This window comes from Cibotium barometz, chromosome 12 (genome assembly GCF_041138505.1).
Source record: "Cibotium barometz isolate CiBa-2024 chromosome 12, ASM4113850v1, whole genome shotgun sequence".
NCBI lineage: Eukaryota > Viridiplantae > Streptophyta > Polypodiopsida > Cyatheales > Cibotiaceae > Cibotium > Cibotium barometz.
This window is the reverse complement of record NC_141057.1, coordinates 47,260,667-47,283,856: the sequence shown is the minus strand read 5'-3', so window position 1 is coordinate 47,283,856 and position 23,190 is coordinate 47,260,667. Positions and strand designations below refer to the sequence as shown.

The 23,190-nt window shown below is 45.8% G+C and overlaps 1 protein-coding gene across 3 annotated transcripts; it reads left to right on the top strand.

Annotated features, from left to right (window-relative positions):
- Positions 1 to 1,792: 1,792 nt before the first annotated feature.
- Positions 1,793 to 21,079, top strand: LOC147633501 (pentatricopeptide repeat-containing protein At5g16860-like). 3 transcript variants are annotated; one of them, XM_086806590.1, is made up of 3 exons: positions 1,794 to 2,153; positions 2,251 to 2,446; positions 18,416 to 21,079. In XM_086806590.1, exons 2-3 carry the CDS (start codon positions 2,374 to 2,376, stop codon positions 20,521 to 20,523), a joined length of 2,181 nt encoding a protein of 726 aa, XP_086662716.1. In that variant the 5' UTR covers positions 1,794 to 2,153; positions 2,251 to 2,373; the 3' UTR covers positions 20,524 to 21,079. The 3 variants fall into 3 exon arrangements, with proteins under 3 accessions (XP_086662713.1, XP_086662716.1, XP_086662714.1); XM_086806588.1 differs by lacking the exon at positions 1,794 to 2,153 and adding an exon at positions 17,053 to 17,115 and having other exon boundaries at positions 2,219 to 2,446; positions 17,239 to 21,079; XM_086806587.1 differs by having other exon boundaries at positions 1,793 to 2,446; positions 17,239 to 21,079.
- Positions 21,080 to 23,190: the final 2,111 nt, after the last annotated feature.

Below are 23,190 nucleotides of genomic sequence, written 5' to 3'. Positions count from 1 at the left end.
CACTAATTGAAAGCTAATACATGATTTTCCTTGCACCCTGGTTCCAATCCTTGAATGCCTTTATGTCTGCTGGATCTGAAATTCAATGCATGGAAGTTGTTCTTGTCCAGCTTCTCACTGACAATCTAATTGATTTCGTGAGACATGTTTTCATGTAACAACAATCAAAAATCTGCAAACAGACAATTTCTGTATGCAACCTGTAACAAAGCAGTATCCTTGTGGACTGTTGATGAAAACATGCAAACATACAATTTTTGTATGCAACGTGTAACACAACAATATCTTTGTGGATTGTTGTTGCTGCTGTACTTCAACACAACCTGTAGGTCACCAGATCTGACTAGAGTACATGTACATACACCTAATATCAATAATACATGTGCAAACACTACCTGCACTCCCAAAATGCACTGTTGCACTGCAAGTTGCACTGCAATAAGCAGATTTTGGCCAGAGACAGTTCTCCACTATAACTTTCTGAAACTACTGAAAATACTTTGTAGCAATAGAATGGAGACCAAAACGCGCTCGAAATGTGAATCTGCCCGCAAAATTTCAGTGCAAAGTATTACGTACCGCTTAAGCACCTCCAAGCCTACGAAGACAGCTCCTCTATCAGAGATGTGTAGCTCCTAGAGCTACCGAGGGGTGTTGTACCTAAACCAAGAAGGGAAAGAGATGATGATGCTCTTACTCGTGTACCACTTCCTTTCTTGCTTATTCTTGCCTCTTGCTTGCTTCCTTAGCTCTCACACGAACGGGAGCTATGATACCATAAAGAGAATACAGGGGGAGAGAGAGAGCTTGAGTTCCTTATAAGTAAACACACACACACACACACACACAAGAGAGTGCAAGACACAAGAGAGAGATGGATGGCTGAATTTTCTTCTATCTTCTTCTCCTCTCTATCTCCATATAACTAAAAGATAAGAGTCCATACATAAAGGGAAAGTACTCTCCTACAGTAACATATAAAATGGTTGGTCCATAGTGTGAACCCGACCATATGAGGTGGCGTTATAACTATGCCATAACTCTATTACTCCAAAGTGGCTTTCACATAGCCTGTCATCCATCGGCGGCATATCAACCATAATCGCACCAACCGTGCACCAATGGCATAAGTGCAGAAGCTATCACCCATGCGGGTCATCAATGTCCGCTGCAACACTAGTTGAGCTCAATATCGCAACACTCTCAACATTGTTGGAGTCATCAATGTTGCATTTGCTTGAGCACTATCGTGCTCCTTAAACTAATTATTGATATTTTGAAACATTATCTTTATAGAAGCTTGTGTGAGCAGTTGGGCATTTGGAAATCAAGAACCAAGATGCATTACATGCAAACAAGAAACCACATGCATAACTGCTTAAGTATACTAATGGCTACTACTAGCTCTCAAAATTTGTAGCTCTTGAGATTAACTACAGCCCTAAAATAAGTTTATCTGTAAGTTTATTTTTTAAACGTCATCACAAAACATCATATGGATTAATATCTTGCATCATTGTAGCTTGGTTAATTCTATTATCACATTAACACCCTCATGCCCTCATGGTAAGATGGTGTTTTAGAGCCCTTTTCGTGTAGTTTAGGTGGTGCCTAGAGGCTCCCTTGACTATCAACACACTGATATCTTTTGACCCACCATCATTATCATAAGATTTTGCCATGATGATAATAATCCCTTTGTCTTTCCTTGTAGTTGGATGGTGCATATAGCTTCTCGACTGGTAGAACCCTCTCCCCCTATATAAGGTCTTGGCCTTAATGTTGCAAAGTAGCTTGCCACATGGCTGGCTAACACACGCAAACCCTTTTGCATATGCAGCATGGCAATCTCCACGACTAGCTCTTCATGCTCTACTATTGCATTTGAAGGGTTAGCCTTTACTGGAGAGACGAAGCCTATAATAGACAACTGCCTATACACACCCACCACGCATGCAAAGAGAGCATCTTTCGTACTCCCTCTTCTCCCGAGCTTGTTGGAGCCATCAATGCTGAGTTTGCTCAGGGACTATTGTGCTCTTCAAAGGGCAACAGAGTTCTTCGACAACATGGATTCCTCCATGCACTATAGGAGAACAATGCTAGAGGGTTGAAAATTGCAAGATGCATAGGTGAACCCACATGGAGAGACGGTGGGTACTAAACGGTTGGGCAACATTAGGCTTGATAAAAATATCATACCTTGATTACTTGGAGACCTTTACACATTGCCTCGCGCTCTCTACGCAGGCCACCTTAAGTCTTCATCGCTCTTTCCACCGAGCGGGAAGGAGGCTATGGGTATGCGCGTGCAGCTGACTCCCCTGAGCGGGGTGTACTCTGAGGGTCCCCTCTGCTATCTGCTGGACGTGGATGGCTTCCGCTTCCTCCTCGACTGCGGCTGGGACGATCGCTTCAACGTCGACGCCTTGCAACCGCTCGCAGAGTCAGTACATCTATGTTGCTTTCTGCTGAAATTTTATAGTCCGCATTACCTAAGAATCTTTTGGAATTCTCAAGTAAACCCATTGGCCTTCTTCCAGGACTCTAGTTGATCGTTTTTGGCCAGCATAAAATTCGTTGTATCTGCACACTCTTTATAACATCTCTTGCATCATCACAAAAACCTGCATAGAGACCCGCGGAAGATGTTGCGTACTAGATGTTAACCTTGGGTTAGGGGACCTAGTCTGGGACCCTAGGATTAAGGATGCAGGCTGATTTTGGAGGTTAAGGCTCATATATTAATAACTACATAGATATGGCTATTTATAGCTATAGGATCAACTTAGAAAAGTGGGGAGTTGGCTAGGAGTGAGAGTCACTCTTGCTAGTCCACAATGTGATGAAGATAGCTTGCCAAAGGTGTTAGCAAGAGGGACGCCATGGTTGACTGGCATGGATATGTGAGGTCTGGAGCCTTATCTCCTAGGCTTGGGGTTGGCCTGCTGATGTAGGCCTATGGTTGGGTGGTGAGCTTTTGCGTGCGACACCTAGTTAGAATTAATCATAGATTAGCTTGTGATTAGGAGATATTGGGTGGTGTTGGACTTGGCAAGCGCCTGACAATTGGTATCAAAGCGCTCTAACCAAGAGGGATGTGAGCAGGAGACGCCCTTTAGGGTTGAGTATGGGGCATATGAAGCAGTGGACAACAAAGGTATGGAGCATGTCGTACGGAGTACGGAAAAGCTTGTTGGAGGCATTTTTGTACACGCGCAACAAGGAGAGGTGTCCATACACTATGCGGGACAGGTGTAAGTTGAAGTGGGGAAGAGGACAGTGCAACCATTAAAAAAAAATGTGGCTGTTTCTAGTGGGAAAAAAAAACATGTGTGTGGTTTCTTTTTAGCTTTGGGCTATTTTTTAAAAGAAATATGCACTTACAACCACTTACAAGGAATATTTTGAAGAAAACAAACAACTTGCAAAAACAAGCTTTGGGGAAAAAGCTCTCTTTGTAGGAAAAGCAAAAGAGATGTTTTTTTTCCCTTTGCTCTTATCAATGGAAGCTCCTCTCTCCCAGACTTGCATATTCTAATTTGCAGATTTGAAGGCTTGGGGATTTGTAGGTGTTTGGGAGCATGAACCAGGCCACCCTTTCTTGGGCTTGCGATACAATAGTTCTCGCTTTTTGATGTGGAGATCCCATCTTTGCACGTCTATTTCTTCTCTTCTTTTCCTCCATGGAAACGTTGGCGGTCTTGACTTTGATGACGACGTGATTGATCATTGTAAGGATCCTCGAGAAGAGGATCCTACGGAACTCGAGGAGGACGTGACAAAGTGAAAGTGGCTGAAAAAGTTTGATGTGGAGATGGAAAAGCTTCGAGAGAAGATTCGACTTTTGAGAGATAATTCACGCTTGTCCAACGGGTTGTGGTGAACCTGCCTCCTTCCGTGACTCCTAGGTCGATTGCCCTTGCTTTCACTTCTGACATCTTTGCAGGTGATAAGGAGAGGATCTAGGAGTTTGTTGACTCTTGGCTGAACCATTGGAACATTCACTTTGAGTTCACCCTTTTCCGGACAATTGGAAAATTCAGATGGTTCAAGGCTTCCTCAAAGGGAAGGCCTTGACTTGGCAAGGATATGAAGGAGAAACCTACTTCATGAGCTGATTTTGAATTGTAGTTTTGGGTTGAAGACTTGTAAGCTAAAGATGAGTTTGATATCATCCAAACGTTCACGGAGTTGGACATAAAGAATATGCCTTATGACACTTATTTGCATAAGTTTAGAGAACTTGTTGCTTGTGGGACACATGGATTCACATTGTGTGGATACTCTATCGGTGGTTTGTCCAAGGACCATAAGCTCGAGGTGAAGAGGAACCATAGTAAAACTTTGGAGGATGCAATCCAGTTTTCAAAAATCATGGCCGGCCCCATCACGAATTTCTTGAAGAATCGTTAGACCACGGCTACCAATTCGACACCCGAGTATAAATGAAAGTTTAAGCTTGGGAAGGCCGTTGAGATCATAATGAACCCAGTCCTTAGAAGACCGTGATGAAGAAACTTTGGATCCTTTGGAAGGTTGAAGCTTTACTTGTGGTCAGAAGGTTCAAGGGCCTTGTGAAGGCTAATTGTCTTAGGCACATGGTGGTACCAAAGTGGCAAATGTGATGGAAGTAAAAGGAAACCTCCAGATTACTTGTGTTGATACTTATGTTTTGGATCATAGCTCCTGCATATTGTAACTTCAGTTTAGCAGTCTTAGGTCCTAATGATTTGATCCCTATGTACATGTCGCCTGTGGGAAAGTGTTCTAACATGACTGCTATGTGGAAGCATGCTTAATGATGATTAACGTAAAGCAATAAAGATTAACGCTAATCACATGCTCATGACATAGAGAAGTAGAGAGAAGGAGAAGAGAGAGACTCTTTACCTAACCTACTCCTACCCTATATTACTGAATGAATGAGTAATTACAATGATTGTCATAGATCCAATGTAGATCTAGACTATAAATGCTATGAATGAACTTATGCTTACTGTCCTCCACTGTGCGTTAATGGAAAACGCTGATTTGGAGATGTACTTGGTGATCCAAACTGATAGATTACATGTCCTTGGTCTTGGCTCTACAATCTCTGTCTTTGAATCATTATGAATGACCCATGACTTGCCGTTATATAGTACGGTGATAGCAAGTCGTAATCAGGTCGGTTTTCACTTTTTAGGCAATAAAAAGTCATCAAAAATGTCATAAAATGTGTTCATATTGTACCCATAATATGTCCCAACCATTGGTGCATGTACTGGGCACCTATAGGGCCATCGAATTGGCTCCAAAGTGCTCATATACGACCTCTAACTTTTCTCTAAAGGCGGCTGTAAGGAATAATCATGTCTACGTGGCACCGGATTAAGGTGTGCACATGACATTCCCTCCACCTAAACTTGAAGTTGGGGTGCACATGATGCGCCTTTGCTCCATGCTGTCGATTCGACTGCGGGCTAGATCTCCCATATGGTGTCTCCACCACTATCTCCTCGGGGAATGGAAGCTCTATTGGCACGGTAGACTCCATGAACACCTCAAAAACTAAAGTACTTTTCTTCTCCTTGTCAATGGATTCGGAGATAAGTGTGGAAACCTCGCGAATTGTCACCTCCTCGATGGCTATGATGATCTCGGAAACTCGCATGGAATCTGGAATTGTTTGTGGCTCTACATGCTCGAACAATTGAACCTCTTGACCTGTGGATCCGACACGGTTTCTAGTGCCTCTTTGGTATCCCTTTGTCCTTGGTCTTCTACTGTGGTACTCTTGTCCTCTTCCTTGGTCTTCGCCACACTTGCTTCCACTAGAGTACTTTGACTCATCATGGCGAAAAGCTTCTTTATTCCTTTCCAATACTCTTCTTCACGTCTTTCGTCGTCTTTTCTTCTTTGCCTTGATTCTTCTTTACGTTGTTCCCTTCTTTGTCTTGCTTCTTCTTCACGTTGTTCCCTTTGGCGATCACGGTCTTCACATGCTTGTTGGTAAATCTTTGCCCTTTCCTGGGATTGTTGGTCGAACATTGCCCAACTAGCTTCACTTTGCCTTTTCATCAAAGTGAAAATATCCTCTATGGTTGCCATGAAGAAACGCTTACTTCTTTTTTTGCTATAATCAGCCCCAAAAACCCTAAACCTAGGCTTCTACATGTATCCTAGACACCCTAGAACCATGCTAGATTGAAATCTAGACTTTCTAGTACTATACTATGCTGACAATGAGCAAAAAGCTGATGCAAAAACATAAACCCTAATTTTGCTTGCAAACCCTAAAACGCAAACCCTAATTTGTTGATTTACATGCAAACCCTAGCATTGATGAAAAACTTTTCCTAGGAACCTAGAGATGCTTTGATACCAATGTAACATGTCTACTATGCGGAAGCGTGCTTAATGATGATTAACGCAAAGCAATAAAGATTAACGCTAATCACATGCTCATGATATAGAGAAGTAGAGAGAAGGAGAAGAGAGAGACTCTTTACCTAACCTCCTCCTACTCTATATTACTGAATGAATGAGTAATTACAATGATTGTCATAGATCCAATGTAGATCTAGACTATAAATGCTATGAATGAACTGATGCTTACTATCCTCCACTATGCGTTAATGGAAAACGCTGATTTGGAGATGTACTTGGCTAATCCAAACAGTTAGATTGCATGTCCTTGGTCTTGGCTCTGCAATCTCTGTCTTTGAATCATTATAAATGACCCATGACCTACCTTTATATAGTAAAGCGATAGCAAGTCGTAATCAGGTCGGTTTTCACTTTTTAGGCCATAAAAAGTTATCAAAAATGTTATAAAATGTGTTCATATTGTGCCCATAATATGTCCCAACCATTGGTGCATGTCCTGGGCACCTCTGGGCACCTATAGGGCCACCAAATTGGCTCCAAATTGCCCATACATGACTTCTAACTTTTCTCTTAAGGCGGTTGTAAGGAATAATCATGTCTACGTGGCACCAGATTAAGGTGTGCACGTGACAAGTGTGCACATCCTTTTTGACCCTAGTTCTCACAATTTCATTAATGCTAAGCTTGTATGTGTAAGATACCTCCCAAACCCTTCAATCCTTCGTGGTAGGGAGGAATCTCACCAATTTCGAATGGTTTCAATTTTAGCAGGATCCATTCTTACATCCTCTTTGGATACTCTTTTTGCATTGCCTTATTAATTTGGATGTGAGATACAACTGGGATGGAATACCTTGAACCCCTTGAGCTTCTTGGGATGTGGTACATGTTCTTCTCTTTTTCTCTTCCCCTTATCCAACGGGGCAGCGCTCTCTGCATGGGCTTCATGGGCAATCAAAGATGTTTCAAGAGACACGGTGGCATGTGCATTATGAATATGTGGTCCCGATGCATGTGACCTCCCCATGATGCAATGTCTCACCACGAGACAACTCAATGGGCAAAGTCTTTTGGCTTGCATGCCGACCACTCTCTCCATGATATACCTTCTTTGAATCTGCAAGGCCATCATGTTGCCCACTAGCTCCAACATGCACGTACTTGTTGCCTCCTGTCCCATGAGGAGTAGATGCATGGCGAGAAGTGACTGATACCTCTTCCTTGTGTATAAAAGATCTCAACCGTTGAGATGGGGTCTCCTTGCTTCAAATGAGGTGGATTCTTGAATACTAGCTCTCCATCCTCTCCTTCCTTGAGATCACCCTTGCAGATGAGATAGGAGAGTGTCAACTCCCTTGGCTTCTTGCCCACTTCACGAGCCATGGACTCAAAGGTCATATCCACCATAGCATCAGCTTTCCTTGCTTCAATGACACTTTGTACATGGGGATCTTCATGCAGAAATTTCAGCTCTTGCTCCTTTGCTTGCAAAAGCTTCTTCATGTGCTCCAATTCAGCCCTCAATGCATTGGGCTCATCCTCATGCATATGCTCTTTTCCACGAGATGGCTGTCCCATGAGTGCACTGTCATAACCTCTCTCAAGAGGTTTGTGCCTTCCAAGCAATGCATCAAAATCACGTGAAGCACTTGATTGACCTCTTGAAAATCTGGCACCTCCAAAGGATTGCCTTGGCTGTCCATTGGGTCAAGTGTCCGTGTATGTTTCCAATCTCAAAACACCGTGTCTCCTCTTGAGAAAGAGAGACGCTCGGGCTTTGATACCAATGTAACCGCTCCCTACAGGAGGCCTACAAATCGGAAGACAAAATACACATTTTTAGATCACTCAACTAATACCAACAATGGACATTATCAGCAACATTAAAACTGCAAATGACCAATAAAACTCGACACCAACACTGGGGCCGGAAAGGCGTTCCCCCCCTCAATACATTTGTATTTCTTGGAGTATTTATACCAACAATGGACATTATTAGCAACATTAAAACTAAAAATGACCAATAAAACTCGACACCAACACTGGGGCCGGAAATGCGCCCCTCCCCCCCCCAATACATTTGTATTTCTTGGAGTATTTATACGTACAAGTGTCACGGGTCAATAGGCCAGATTTCTCCTCACATGGAGTGAATACAACTCAAACAATTGGGTACTTGTCGATGAAGTCTGGACAGCCGAAGAAGTCCCAAGTCACAGGCACACTCCCACCTTCATTGGGTGCACACCTGCCTTTCACTGGTCTTCCGGGACCGTGTACCAAAACAGGCACGCCTAGTGTTTCTAACTTTCACTGGCTCTCAGAATTATGAGGCCGCGGTTAGCACTACCACTCAGGGAAAAACAAACCAAACTAGGAAATTTTCCTGAGTATGGTTAGCATAAACATGCTTTGTTCCTACTTTGCACAAAACTTAAAGAAATCTTTGAACTTAATTTAGCAAATTTTAATTTTACACAAATAAGAAATATAAGGCACCTGGAATAGCTTGTAGCAGGAGTCAATGGAGATGCATTCCTTTCACCATGCAGTCAAGTCCACCTAGTACAATAAGTATAGATTTTGGTACAGCAAGTACAAGCTTGGTACAGCAAGTACAGGTCTTGGTATAGCAAGTACAGGCTTGGTACAGTTCAAGTATAGTAGGGTACAATCATGTACAGCAGGGTACAATCTGGTACAACAAGTACAGGGCAAGTTGGTACAACAAGTACAGCCAGGTATAGGTATAGCAGTAGGTACACCAGTCGGATACAGCAGTTGTCGGCGTATACAAGTCAGGTAACAGCAGTCGGGTACAAGATGATGGGTAGAGGCGGGTACAGCACACGCAGGCCGGCTGGAGAAAAACCATTCCCACCTCTCCATACAGTAGGCGACTCTTTTCTTCAACCAATCCCTTCCACCATCCACGTGTGGAGAGAATTCTTCCCATGCAATAGTTGCTTTAATTATTATTAAACTTTTAATCAAAGGTTAGCTCATGGACACCCACACTAGAAAGTGTCTGGACCAAATTTTAAAGGTGTGTGAACACCCAACCTTATAAATATTAAGGTTTGGATTACTTTATAGATTTTACATTAGAAAAAGGCCAAAAAGACAATACTTACCACTTGTTCACATGCCACACCAATGTGTCAAGCTTCAGCACAATACACTGGGGGCGTCCCTGTCCAGTGTACTGGCACGGCAAAACAGGCAAACACACGCAAACAAATCATGCGAAAACAAGTTTATGCATGGAGTCATAAATGCATGTGCACATGTAATGGACGAAAATCTCCCTTTCATGAAACTTGTACAAAAAGTTCCTGTCGGGCACAAAACTGGCGCGATAGAAATATGAATGTATGTCCTGGTCTTCCTATGGAGTGACAATCCCATAGGTAAGACGCCATCCTGGCCATACACGGGTGGCACCAATAGGCTCCTGTCCATACAGCACAAAGCAGGCCACACACGGGTGGCACAAAACTGGTTCCCGTCCATGTGACGCAGTACTGGTCACACAGGTGGCATGAATCTGGCTCCCATCCATGTGACACCAAGAGACTAGCCCTTTCACATGGGACACCAGCCTAGCCCCATGTGAACATGGCACAAATCTGGCCGCTCTATAGAGTAACAATCCCAGTAGAGTGGCTCCAGACATGGAGATGGACCAAATGGTGACACCTGGAATACCAAGTAGACGCGAATGATGCATACTTGTTTGTTGACTAGCTTCTGTCTAGTTTTTGTAGGAGGTAAGTATGTATTTATTTTATCTAACACATTTGGCAGGCCATGAAGACATACCATCAAGAACAAAGACATTGGTCAAAGATAAGGCATAGAGATGATGTTAGATGAGCAGATGACACCACAGATATGGGGAAAGACCATATGCACAAGCTCACCTGATAGGGCTAGTACTAGGAAATATTTGAAACATATGGATGTACTTGATGTACTTGGAACATATGGATGTACTTGGAACATTTGTATTCCGCAGTTGAGGAAAATTGTGATATAAGAGGAAGGGAATGTAACTACTTGGCCCTCAGAGCTCTATTTCACATGATGGAACCCTTGCCTGGACACTAGACAGGTGAAAGAAGGTATGGAGACAGGGACCATAAGGTTTGTTCAAGAAAAAAGCACGAGCCTTGGTCAAAAAGCAAGAAAAAGCAAAAAGTCAAATTGGGTTGACCACAAGCCAAGAGCACCATTGGCAAGAGGAGACTGAGCCAAACGAAAAAGCAAAAAGCCGCTTTTTGGAGGGCCAAAAAGCATGTATAGGGATTGCCCGCTATTGGACAAGTGGATTCAGAGATATTTTGGACAGTTTGGTCATGGAAAGCAGGTTGCTTTTGTGGACCAAGGGTGTTTACTGTATCCACATGTTACTTCGGAGAGTTCTATCGCGAAAAGCAGATTGCTTTTATGGATCAAGGTTGCTTTTTTTTTTTCCGAGAAAAGATCCTTTCATTAGTTATTAAAAAAACGCCCACTGGGCTACAAAACCCCTCTCTTGCTCATAAGAAGGCAGAGCAGAGATGCAATCAAGGCAGCTAGGGAGACTCTCCCTAGGTGCAAAAAAGTGCAAATACAAGGACAAATAACTGAGAGGCTATATCATACAATAGGAGGGGGGAAAATCCAAACAGGTGGCCTGTAGTGTCATCGGGGGGTACCCGCGTGTAGAGTATAGAAGGGGCCGCTGCGCCAAGTGGTGTGGAAGGCCTGGCGCTGCAAGATCGCTCGATCCGCCCCGGATGCGGTCGTACTGTCCTCGCAGGGTGTGAATCAACTCCTGCCAGATACTCCGAACAGTCTCTGCTGGTGGCTCCAGTCTCCCCTCAAAGGCCCTGAAACAACGGGCTCTCCAGGTGAACCATATGGTGAGGCTACTGAGGAGCTCCCATCGTAGATCCCTCTCCTGTGTCCAGTCAGCGGACGAGAAATCCGGTGAAGGAACAAGGCGAGGCTGGCCCCGAATGAATCTGATGGCCTGGCTGTCCTGCTCTGACTCGTATCCCAAAGCAGGCCCTAACGAAGTCGACCAAGCAACGGCTCCCCACGTATACATGCCCTCTGGAGAGAGGGGGGCCAAAATGCGCAGAATCCTCAGCCAAATCTGCTGCGCCTGTGGATAGTCCCATAGGCAATGTCGTTGTGTCTCCAATGGGTGGCCGCATCTGACGCAGGCCGACGGAAGGCCACTGTAGACAAGCCAGGTGCCAACTGCAAAGCCCCTGTGGGCAACCAGCCCACTGGAAAATCGAGATCCTGCGTGCCTGTCGGCTAGCCCAGAGCCTGGTCCAAAAATCCTCCAGGAACTCCTTTGAGAGTCCCTGTAGCCTCCAATGCTCCGATGCAGCTGGAGAGACCATCCTCCTCGCAGTCAAAATATGCCTCCCCAACCGAACAGTGTACTGGAAAAAGGTGATCTCTGTGGCCTCGGGGGACGCATAAGGATCATGCCACTCGTACTCGCCAGGGTCCCACTATAGCCGGGCCAAGGGGCGCGTAGCATATGTCCATATGCGCCAATCAGAGTCCACATTTGCAAGGTCTGGATCAATATGCCACTTCCGAGAAGCGGCGGCCACTACCCGTATCCTCTGAAAGATGCACTCTGCAACCAAAGGCGACTCCGCCTCCACTCTCTGAAGTCTGCCCTCATCCTGTATCTCATAGTAGAGGCATCTACCATCCTCAGTGCAAGCTCTGACAGCAATCAGGATCTCCAACTGTGTAAAGGCTCCCATCCACTGTGGGGCCACTGGCTCGAAAGGCGTGAACCACTCCTCAGTGAGTGCCTCCTGAATGTCATCCCTCATAATCAGCCCCCCTTTGAAGTGACTCAACCTCTCCGCCTGGATCTCCTCCAGGAGGCTGCAAAAGGCCTGCCAATCTCCAAAACTGCGTGCTGGGCCTGCCGCCAATGGTCCCCAGGCTAGACGAGGCCGAGAACCCAGCATATGACCATGCTCTGTGCGTATCGCGGGGCTCCAAATGAGCGGCTGTCTGGCCCGCTCCTCATCACAAGTGGAGGTCTCTGAGAAAGCCTCGGTCTCAGCAGCTCCCAAGCTCGCAGGATGCTCAAGGCAAATCTGGCCTCCCATCCTCTACTGAGGCCTGTCCTCCTCATCTCTATGAAGAATCTTTGGTGCCCGAGTGCCCCCTGTTGGGGGAGCTCTAGCCTGCAGCCGCTGAAAACGAAGCTCCTTCCAAGGCTCAGCGCCTGGAAGCAGCCCCCGAACAATAAGCTTCCCCAACAAGGCTCTACTCTGATCAGCTGGATCTATAATGCCCAAGCCCCCCTGGGCCAGCGGAAGAGTGATAACTGCCCAAGCAACCTTAGCCCGGGCCGGCTGACCATCCCGCCCAGACCAAAGAAAGTTCCTGATCAGCCTCTGTATCTGGCTGATGCAAGAGCTCGAGAAGATCCAGCAAGATGTGATGTACCACATAGTCTCTAAAAGCACCTGATTTGTCACCACCACCCAAGCAGCCAAGGATAGCCGAGCTATACTCCCATATAAAAGCTTCTTCCGAGCGAATGCTCAGAAGAAGCGGGGCGATCTGTTGCTCAGGTGACAAATCAAGTCCAATCTGGCATCCCAGATACCGCACTGCTGTGTGAGGAGGAATCCATCTAAAACCCGGGTCTGGGCTCCATGACGGAGCGGGAGCGCTATTGATCCAAAAAGCCACTGTCTTGCGCCAATTGATCAATGCTCCCGAAGCCACACCAAAAACTTGTAGCGACTACTCTGCCCTCTGCAGATTGGCCTCCTGGCCATGCAGAAACAATCCTGTGTCATCAGCAAACTCAGAATCGAGCAGGTCCTCACCCCGGACTGGAAGCTGGAGTCCTCTCAAACCAACCTCCTCTGCTGTCAGATACATGCTCATAGCCTCTGCAAAGAAGAGAAAAAGGAACGGGGCGAGAGGGCATCCCTGACGGACTGATCTGGTCAACTCAAAACTCGGCCCCCGTCCTCCTGCCATCAACACCTGTGGAGTATAGAGCCGCCACTCCTCGAATCCAGTCTGGCTCAAAACCCAAGCGAAGCATCGTGCCCTCTAGGAAGCCCCAATCGACTCTATCGTATGCCTTCTCAAAATTGAGAAGCATCACGACCAAGTCCTCACCGAGAAATCTAGCTCGGGCCGTCGCCTCCCAAAAGGTGAAAATGTTGTCAAGGATACTGCGCTCCTTGACGAATCCTGTCTGGGTAGCATGAATCAACTCCCCAAGGAAGGGCTGGATCCTCAAACTCAAGGCCTTTGCTAGGACCTTGTAGACAGTATTGAGGATCGTAATAGGCCTCCAATGCCGAATATCATCTGACACTCCCTCCCCCTTGGGGATAAGAAAGATCAAGCCCTCTGAAAAGCTCTGTGGCATCACCCCAGTGTCCAAAACATACTGAAAGCCCCTGCGGAGGCCTGGCCCCAAAAGGTCCCAATAGCGCATAAAGAAGGTAGGCGTCAATCCATCCTCCCCAAGGCAACTATGACGCAGAAGGACTCTCAAAGCCTCAACAAGCTCATCCTCTGAAAGGGGCTCACCCAAAACTGTGCGCATACGATCTGTGACCCTCCTCTGCACATGGGCCCACACAGTCTGTCTGCAAGCATCACGTGCCTCCATGGTTGGCTCCGCTGAAAGCAAGTCTCTATAGAACTCAGTGGCAATGGCTCTAATCTCCCTGGGCTCAGTGGCTAACGATCCGTCTTGCCTCCTGAGCTGGCGTATTCCTGCTCGAGCATGGCGGGGTCCGGTGATCTCAAAAAACTCCCCAATCACTCTATCACCAAGCTGCGTCCACTGAGAGGCCTGGCGATGATAGTAGAACTCACGTCTTTGCTCCTCTGCCTCTCTAACCTCCTGGCGTGCCTGGCTCAGTTGGGACGCCACCCACTCACATGTAGGCAGCTACTCCTGAAGACATTGAAGTGAAGCAAGGCTACGTCTCAAGTGACGCTCCCGCTCTCGAGCCGTGTCAAGGCTGTAGCGTGCAAAAAAGAGCTGAGCTCGATAAGTCCCTGGGCACACTGGCCTGCTGCATCCAGGTCAGAGCTCTGGCTATCATGCCATATCCTCTCAATGTCCTCAGAAAGACTGGGATCTGTAAGTATCCTCTCTGGGATCCTCAACTGCAAGCTCGTGTCCTCTCCTCTAGTGTCAAAATAACTGGCGCATCCTCTAGTGTCAAAATAACTGGCGCACGGTCTGAAAAAGAGGTGCCATCGAGAATGCCAACGGAGCCACCATGCTCCCCGAACCTGTCGCCCACATAGAAGCGATGGCGGAGAAAAACAGAGGGGAAGGGGCGGAAGACAGAGGGGGGCGAAAAAAGGGGAAAGCGCGCAAGGGGGGGGGGGGGGGGGGGGGAGGGCGGGGGCAGGCGGGGGTGAGACGCGGAGGAAGGGGGGGCGCGGGGGGCACGAATGAAACAGGAGGGCAGGGGGCGACGGGCGAGAAGAGGGAGGGCGGAGGGCGTGAGGCACACAGGGGCGTGGAGGGGGGGGTGCGAGTAGGCGAGGAGAGGCTAGGTCACGAGGGCGGGGAGGGGGGGTGCGAGCAGGCGGCAGCTCGAGTAGGGTGAGGGCGAAGGCTTCAGCGAGCAAAAAAGATGTGGAGAAACATCTCAAGATTGTTGAGGAGAGGTTGCTTTTCAACCATTCAAGCTATTTTAGAGAGTTCTATTGCAAAAAGTAGGATTGCTTTTGTGGTCCAGAGTTGCTTTTCAAACATACATGCTAATTCGGAGAGATCTGTCGTGGAAAGAAGGTTGATGTAACATGGATTTGGACTGGGATCTGGACTTAGACTTAGACTTAGACTTGGACTTGGACTTGGACTTGGACTTGGACTTGGACTTGGACTTGGACTTGGACTTGGATTTGGATTTTGGATCTGGTACTAACCCGGTGAGAGATTATTGTGGGTCATCCCCGTGGTGTGCTCGGCATCAAGAGATCTTGTGCCTTGACATTGACTTGGATATACTACATCAGAATATTTGTTTGCTTTTGTATTCATTGATGTATGATCTTGGCTAGCGTGCCCGTGGATTGTCCCTAAATAAATTCCTGAAAGGGGGCGGGGCCTGTTCCCTGCTCAGTGTGCTGTGTTGTGCAAAGTTCCCTAATCCCTTCTCTCTCCTCCTCTCTCTATATCTTTATCTCTTGGATACGTGTTTGAGTCTGTCACGACACGCCTCACTGGGCTCACAACGCCTCTGCAGCAGACAGCAAAGCGAGAAAGAGAGTCCTCCTATGTGCACGAGAGAGAGAGAGAGAGAGAGAGAGAGATATCTGCTGCAATCGGCTCGTCTAAGCTCTCATGCACATCCAAGAGAGAGAGAATAGCAACTACTGCGTGTGCTCTCATGCACCTTCAAGGACAACCCTCCTCCATGTCTTTTCCACGATTCAGCCCCCTCCTCTTAAGATGGAGTTGACCAGCTTAGAATAGGGCTCCTGTTTTTCCTCAAAATATCCTAGCTTTTGCTTTTCCCCAACTTGCTCTGCAAGTTTGTAGCTAGGCGCCTCCTCCTGTTCTGGGGTACATGTCCAAATAATAATAATGTCTGGCCAAGCTTTAATGATGTGTGAACACATTGACTTATAAACCATATAAGTCACATTAATGAATAAAAACCCATGATGCTCATGTTGTGTAGCCATCTTTCAGGCCAATCCTTGCCAGTGAATGCTTCAACTTCCTTCTGTGGAAAATCCCCGTTCTCACCTTGGTTCTATTCTGTGTGTGGGCCTGCCCCAAAACACTGATCAAAACTGGTGAAGGGACCAAATGGTGACAGAACGTCTGGGTGAAGGTGATGAGGTTGTGCCAGCGGAGAGACCCCTAACCTTGAGGACATGACTAGGTATATTCCTATGGAACCCGAGTTGGTTTTCAATCAACATACTAGACGGTCTTGGCATACCATCTATTCCAAGTACTTGATCAAATAGAAAGGATGGTCTGAGGTCGAGATTACACAAGAGTGAGTGCGTAGTCTGAAGAGTCGCTTCCTTGGTATCAATGGTTCTTAAGGGGAAAGTATGTTATGTCCCAAGGCTAATTAGGGTTAATACCTTTAGGTTAGGTTAACCATAGCCTAGGGGTTAGGCATCTTAAGTGGAGGTTAGTAGCTTTTATGAGACGCGTGCTATTTTTGGCTCTTGGTTTATAGGAGGCCTATATAAGTGACTTTATGAGTTAGTTTAAGCGATAGCTCCTTAGACTTGGACTCGAGGCCTTGAGATTACTATGTGCTAACATCCGATGGGTGTGTATTGGTGGTAAGGGGTGCTATGGACTTTACACGTGGAGCCATGTCTTGGATGCTACTATCCCCGTGTGCTCGGGGGTGAGCTTGAATAGCTCTATGGTTGGGCAATGAGCTAGATGCTTGAGTTTGTGTTTTTCCTTTTTTTTTTGAATTTTTAATCGTAGGGTCTGTTAGCCTGGGGGCTTTACAGGTGCATTCTATCCAAAGACTGAACTCCGTTGTGTGTGCTGATTTCTTTGTCCACTAAGTTAAGGTTCCATTTTATTTGCTGGTTATTGCATTACTATGCTTCTGCATAGGGATTTCTAAGCCTAGGCAACCAGCTAAAGCAACTGATTTTGCCTTGTGTGATGATCAGTCCATGCAGTTTTTAGCTCCCTTAGCACAGGGTTCTCAGCCTTCTATCATCAACGATTATGAGGTGCAGGGCTTGGGCTCACCTGGAGTTAAGACAGATTTTACATGGATTTATGTGACATTTAAGTGTGGTTTTAGCTGTTTTTTTCTAGTACCGGTCTTTAATTTTTTCTTTTTGTTGGTGCAGTTATAGTGCAGTTGCAATTTGGGAGGTGAACAGGCTTGGCAGTTGATGATGTAACTGCCGCGCTTCCTCCCATTTGACTGATCTTGTTGAGCAGATAGACCTAGCTGGTCCTTCTCTATGATATTCTCTCTTTTTCTGTCCCCTGAGATGCTGGGGATGCAAGCTGTAATGGTGACGATGATGAAGTTTCAGCGTCTTGAGCTGCAGTCTGCAGATGTTGAAGAAGAGACTGGCTGTTGCCTAGCAAAGGGAAGACTTTTTTGGCAGGAGGCCAAGGACGCCCAGTTGCAAGTCAGAGAGGCATAAGAGGAAGGTAGACACCTGAGATCTGCTAGGATGAGCAGGAAAGAAAGTCCAGATTCCTCCACATTACACTGTATGGTCTGAAACTTTGAGCTTTTGCTTGTCCTGCAAGGTTTCAGGATGCATGGACGTTCCGAGTCTTTTAGATCTTATAGAGCCTTCAAAGAACTCTATGAAGAGGGAAGGCTTGGTGAGCTGCTTGAGGCTGTGGTTGCTATGCAACCAAAGGAAGTCTCTGCAGACAGCTTTTACTGTCTTTTGCAGGATTGCATAAGAAATGAAGATCTTACAACAGGGAGGGCAGTACGTCAGTTCATCATTTGGAGTGGATTGGAGTCCAGCACCTTTCTGGCAAGCCACCTAATCCGCCTATTTTCTGTGTGTAGAAGTTTGTCTGAAGCAGACCAAGTGTTTTGGAAGCTTCAGGAAACAAATGTGTTCGCATGGACTGCAATGATATCAGCATATACCAGTTTAGGACATGGTCAAAAGGCTATTCAATTGCATTACCACATGCAAAAGGTGCATGTAACACCAGATGGTCACAGTTATGTGGCCATTCTTAAAGCTTGTGCTGGTATGGCAGCACTGTTACAGGGTAGATTGATCCATGCCCACATCATTGAAACTGGTCTTGAGTCCAATGTTTTTGTTGGGAACACTCTTGTAGACATGTATGCAAAATGTAGGAGCATGGAGGATTCACAAAGGCTTTTTGATGGTTTTCCTAACAAAGACGTCACTACTTGGAATGCAATGATCACCGGTTTCTTCCAGTGTGGGTACACTCCAAACGCTCTTAAGCTTTTTGAGCAGATGCAGCAAGAGGAGGGCTTAGAACCTAACACTGTGACATGGAATTCTATGATTGCAGGATGTGTGCAGCATGGGCTTTGTGAGGAGGCTTTTCAGCTATTCCTAAGGATGCAACAGGAGGGCTTGCAGCCTGACAAACTCACATGGAATTCACTGATTGTTGGATACGCCCAGCATGATTGTGGTCATGTATCTCTGCAGCTTTTCAGGCAAATGCAAATGGAGGGGACAGAACCGGACACGGTGACATTTTTAAGTGTCCTAAAAGCCTGTTCTAGCATATCAGTCTTGGACCAGGCAAGGTTTATGCATTCCCAGATTGTTGAAACAGGTCTTCACTCAGCTGTGTTTATTGGAAGCAATCTTATTGACATGTATGCCAAGTGTGGGGATCTGCAGGCTGCAGTTGGGGTGTTTAACAGGTTGACTCGGAAAGATTTGGTGTCATGGAATGCCATCATCGCGGCACATGTACATCGTGCATGTAGTCAAGAAGTCTTCCAGATTTTCCAGCAAATGCAGCATGAGGGCATGGCACCTCATCAGGTCACATTTGTCCTCATGCTGAAAGCATGTTCTAGTAGAGGAGTCTTGCATGAGGGAAAGCTGTTGTATAGCTACATCATTGAGAACCATTGTGAACTTGATGTCTTTGTTGGGACTGCTCTCATTGATTTGTACATGAAATGTGGGAGCGTAGAGGATGCATGTATGGTTTTCAACAAGCTTCCTAGGCGAGGAGTGGTTACTTGGAGTGCACTCGTTGCGGGATATGCATGGCATGGCCATGCTGGGGAGTCATCATGGCTTCTGCAACAAATGCAGCAGGAGGGCATTAAACCCACCATTGTGACATGGAATGGAGCGATTAGAGGTTGTGCCTACAATGGGCTATGTAGCGAGGCTCTTAGAAACTTCCAGCAGATGCTGTTGGAGGGCTTTGAGCCGAATGAGGACTCATTTGTTGGCATCCTCAGCGCATGCTCAGGTTTTGGTGACTTGATACAGGGTGAGGTTATGCATGCATACATTATTGAGGGGGGTTGGGAAAATGATTTAAATGCTGGGAGGGCACTCATTAAAATGTATGCTAACTTGGGCTGCCTCCGGGCTTCAAATTGGATCTTTAATGGTCTGTCAAAGCAAGAAGTTCTTGTATGGAGTGCTATGATTGAAGCATTTGCCCAGCATGGGCATTACCAGGAAGCTATGCAGCTTTTTCAAGGGATGCAGCAGGAGGGTGTGGTTCCAAACCAGGTTATCCTTACCTGCATTTTGAAAGCATGCGTGAACACTACAATGCTTTATCAGAGCAAGATGGCTCATGTGCTAGCCCTTGAGCTTGGTTTTGGGTCCAATATGCCTGTTGGACACAGCCTCATCAATGTTTACACCAAGTGTGGAAGCCTTAAGGATGCATGGAGTGTGTTTCATAAACTGCCGGATAGAGATGAGGTGACTTGGAGTGCAATGATTGAGGGATTTGCGGAGCATGGCAACTATAAGGCAGCCCTGCAGTGCTTTCAAGGAATGCAAAGAGAAGACTTGAATCCAAACGGTGTCACGTTTCTTAGTCTTCTGTCTGCGTGCAGTCACACAGGTCTAATACAGGAAGCCTGCCACTACTTCAATCTAATGCAGAACACTTACTGTATCGCCCCAACATTCATCCATTACAACTGCATGGCGGACCTTCTTGGCCGGGCAGGTCACCTGGTTGAGGCCGATGACTTACTCCAAACCATGCCTTATCGACCCACTTTTGTAGGGTACTTGTGCCTGCTTAATCACTGCAAAACCTACGGGAATTTTTCTATAGGAAAGCAGTATTTCAATCTCACTTATCATGTGACTAGTCGGCATAGTGCAAGCTATGACTTTATGGCAGAGATCTATGCTCATGCTGGTAGCTGGGAAGAATCTGATGGTTTAAAAGAGCTCAAAAAATGTGCAAATGCCTGGAAAAAGCCAGGGGGTGCCCATGTGGAGTTTGACAACAATGTGCAGTTCTTTACGGTGGGAGAAAGAAGACACCCACAAACAAGAGAAATATTGGCCACTTTAAAAAAGTTGGGCGGGCAGCTAGAGGAGGAAGGGTATGTGCCCCATTTGGACCTCATGTCGGATGAAGAGGGTGCATATTGTATGGAGGCTTCTTCAAGTTAGAGTTAGTTTTTCACGTTGGAGCCCTACCTGCTTCTTTTCAAAGCTAGGCTTGTGCCTGGGCCTACCTTGTTATATCAAAAGGTGATGGTGCTTTCAACATGTGATGAAGTTGCGAACGCTGATGTGTTCAAACTTCATATGGCATGGCCTAAGTATGTCTTTTCAATGAAGAAAGTGAAACATAGGGCTATCTTTGGAAGTGAGGATGAAGCGCTCTTCTTTTTGGCCCTTATGGCCATGTTTGGAGAGGAAATCATGAGACATTTCTCTTTTGGGCTGTTATCTTCTCAGGTTTCTTGGAGAATGAATAGCACGTACGGTTAGCAAAATAGCTTCGTGCTTGAGGTATGGAGAGAACATGGATTTGACTTTGAACTTAGTATCTGACTCCTTTTTAGTGGCATGAGTGCGGGACTTTACATATCAGCCCTCGCCCTTCGGACGGCAGGCTGGGGTTTGGAGGGGGGAGATCCCCATCCATGTATAAGGTGGGGCCATGATTCCCTTGTAAGAAATCACGTCTTCTGCGTTAAATTTTAGCAAGACCTTCACAGAACAAGACGAGAGATGGAGAAAATTTTCAATTTACTGATTGTAGACCGATGTTATAACTGATGGCTGCTCATGTGCCTGGTAATGGATCTTAGATAGGGATCTGGAGACACTGACATGGAGGACTGCGTGCACTGTGAATGAAGGATGCACAGAGGAGTGAAGGTAGATCTCAAACTTATAATCTCAATATAATGGAAGCTGTGGAACCTATAGTACCTAGGATAGGTCACATGCAAGGTCGACCATCCTATGTTAAGTATAATCAAAACCAACCAACCACATCGTTGACAAGGGCTTCCAGATCCATCCGTGGTTATCTTTGGTTGCCCATTTGGCCCTGCAACCCAAGGACAGTGTCATGGGAAGATCTCCTTTGACCCACGGTTTGATATGGGTATATCACTCCGCACTTACATATAGCCTACTTAGGATGCTGCCAAGCCTATGTAAGCCGTCACTTAACCATCCGCCGGCGACATATGGCCGCACCTTGCCGGGCATCTGAGTTACTCTAGGACACAATGGCTTCTCCTCGTAAAGAGGGCCTTACAATGTAGAGGTAGTTGGTAAACACTTGTGCAATCAAAATCATAACGAGGGTGGAGCATTGATGTACAACATTCTCGTGGGAACTACCTTTGCAGTCCAATGCCAAGTTAATGAAGATGCTGCTCCAAAATCTCTCCAAGAGCTTCAGTGAAGATGTCTGCATAGTTCTTTGTTGTCAAATAGTAGACCATCTCAATCTCTCCATCCATGTTCAGCTTGCATACAAAATGGCACTGGATGTGGATGTGCTTTGTGCATCATTGAACACCGGGCTATTTGCAATCACCATGCAACTTTGGTGGTTGCATTGGAACTCCGTAGGTTGCTGCACTTGTGTCTCCAAAGCCATCCTCATTCATGCCACCTCACACGAAGCAAAGATGTTGCTTTGTACTCAGCATCTATAGAAGATAGAGAGTCTTTTACGAATCCACGAGACAACTCCATATCCAAGGGAGAAGCAATAACATGTTACTTATCTTTTACTGTCATAGGACTGATTCTCTAGTAAGGCGATGGCTTTAGGAAATTCATATTCTATCCAATTTGAGTCACAAAACCCAGCTAAGGCCTTACTGAAAGTGTAGGTAGGCCGTACTCTTGCATATCTCCGATGTAAGTTGTTTAGCAAAGGGATTAAAGGCTCTAGGCCAGCCTATCAGCCTTGCTTGTGGGCCACCATGGGCCATACCAAATAGGGGCATACAAGGTGTCTTACATCGAGTCGATAGCCCTACAGGGGATTGGACAATTAGTTGTCTAGTGGTAGAGCATGTCAGCCAATAGCCATGATATCATATACCACATGTGTGAAGCGATTACTAGAAAAGACAACATTTAATGTCTATTTTTAGCAATCATGGGCCCATAGAAACATGCTGACAGTCGTAAACTAGGCTTGACCAATAGCCTGTGAACATATATAAGCATCCCCTCAACCCTTGCATAAATCATCTCATTCTTCATAGAATTCTTAAATAGAAAATTAGATAAGTATGTGTGCTTTAGACTTTGCTATTATGCATACATCAATTCAGCCTAGCACTCTTTGTGCTACGGTCCAAGGTAGTTTGAAGCTATCGTCAGCATGCAGTCTTTAGTATTGCATCCCTCTCAATAGATCTTGGTGTATGTAAGGCTCTCCGAAGTGGCTTCATAGTTGTCTTCAACCCGTTTAATGGTTCAACAGATATTTGGGTCATACTTTATTGTTTGAAAAGAATATGTTAGATTATCTGAGACAAAAGTAGTAGTAATTGTTGTGTGCATTATAAAAAGAACTCCCACTGTAGCTATTCATGGATTTTATAGATATAAAACCAGATGTATCTCACTTAAAAGTGTTTGTTTATTGTTGAATGTATTGCATATGTACATGTTCCCAAAAACAAAATGAGAATCCAAAGGCAGAGAAATATATCTTCATTGGTTATTCTTTGGAGCGAAAAGGTTATAGATGTCATAATCCTATCACTCCTGAGATGCGAGTAAGCAAAGATGTTGTCTTTGATGGGATAAGTAAGAAGTAATGATATTGTCTCACATGTAGAGCACAAACAATCA

Bases quoted from the DNA above. Each gene is read 5' to 3' on its own strand.
- LOC147633501 (XM_086806587.1), top strand. From the start codon at position 17,662: ATGCATGGACGTTCCGAGTCTTTTAGATCTTATAGAGCCTTCAAAGAA.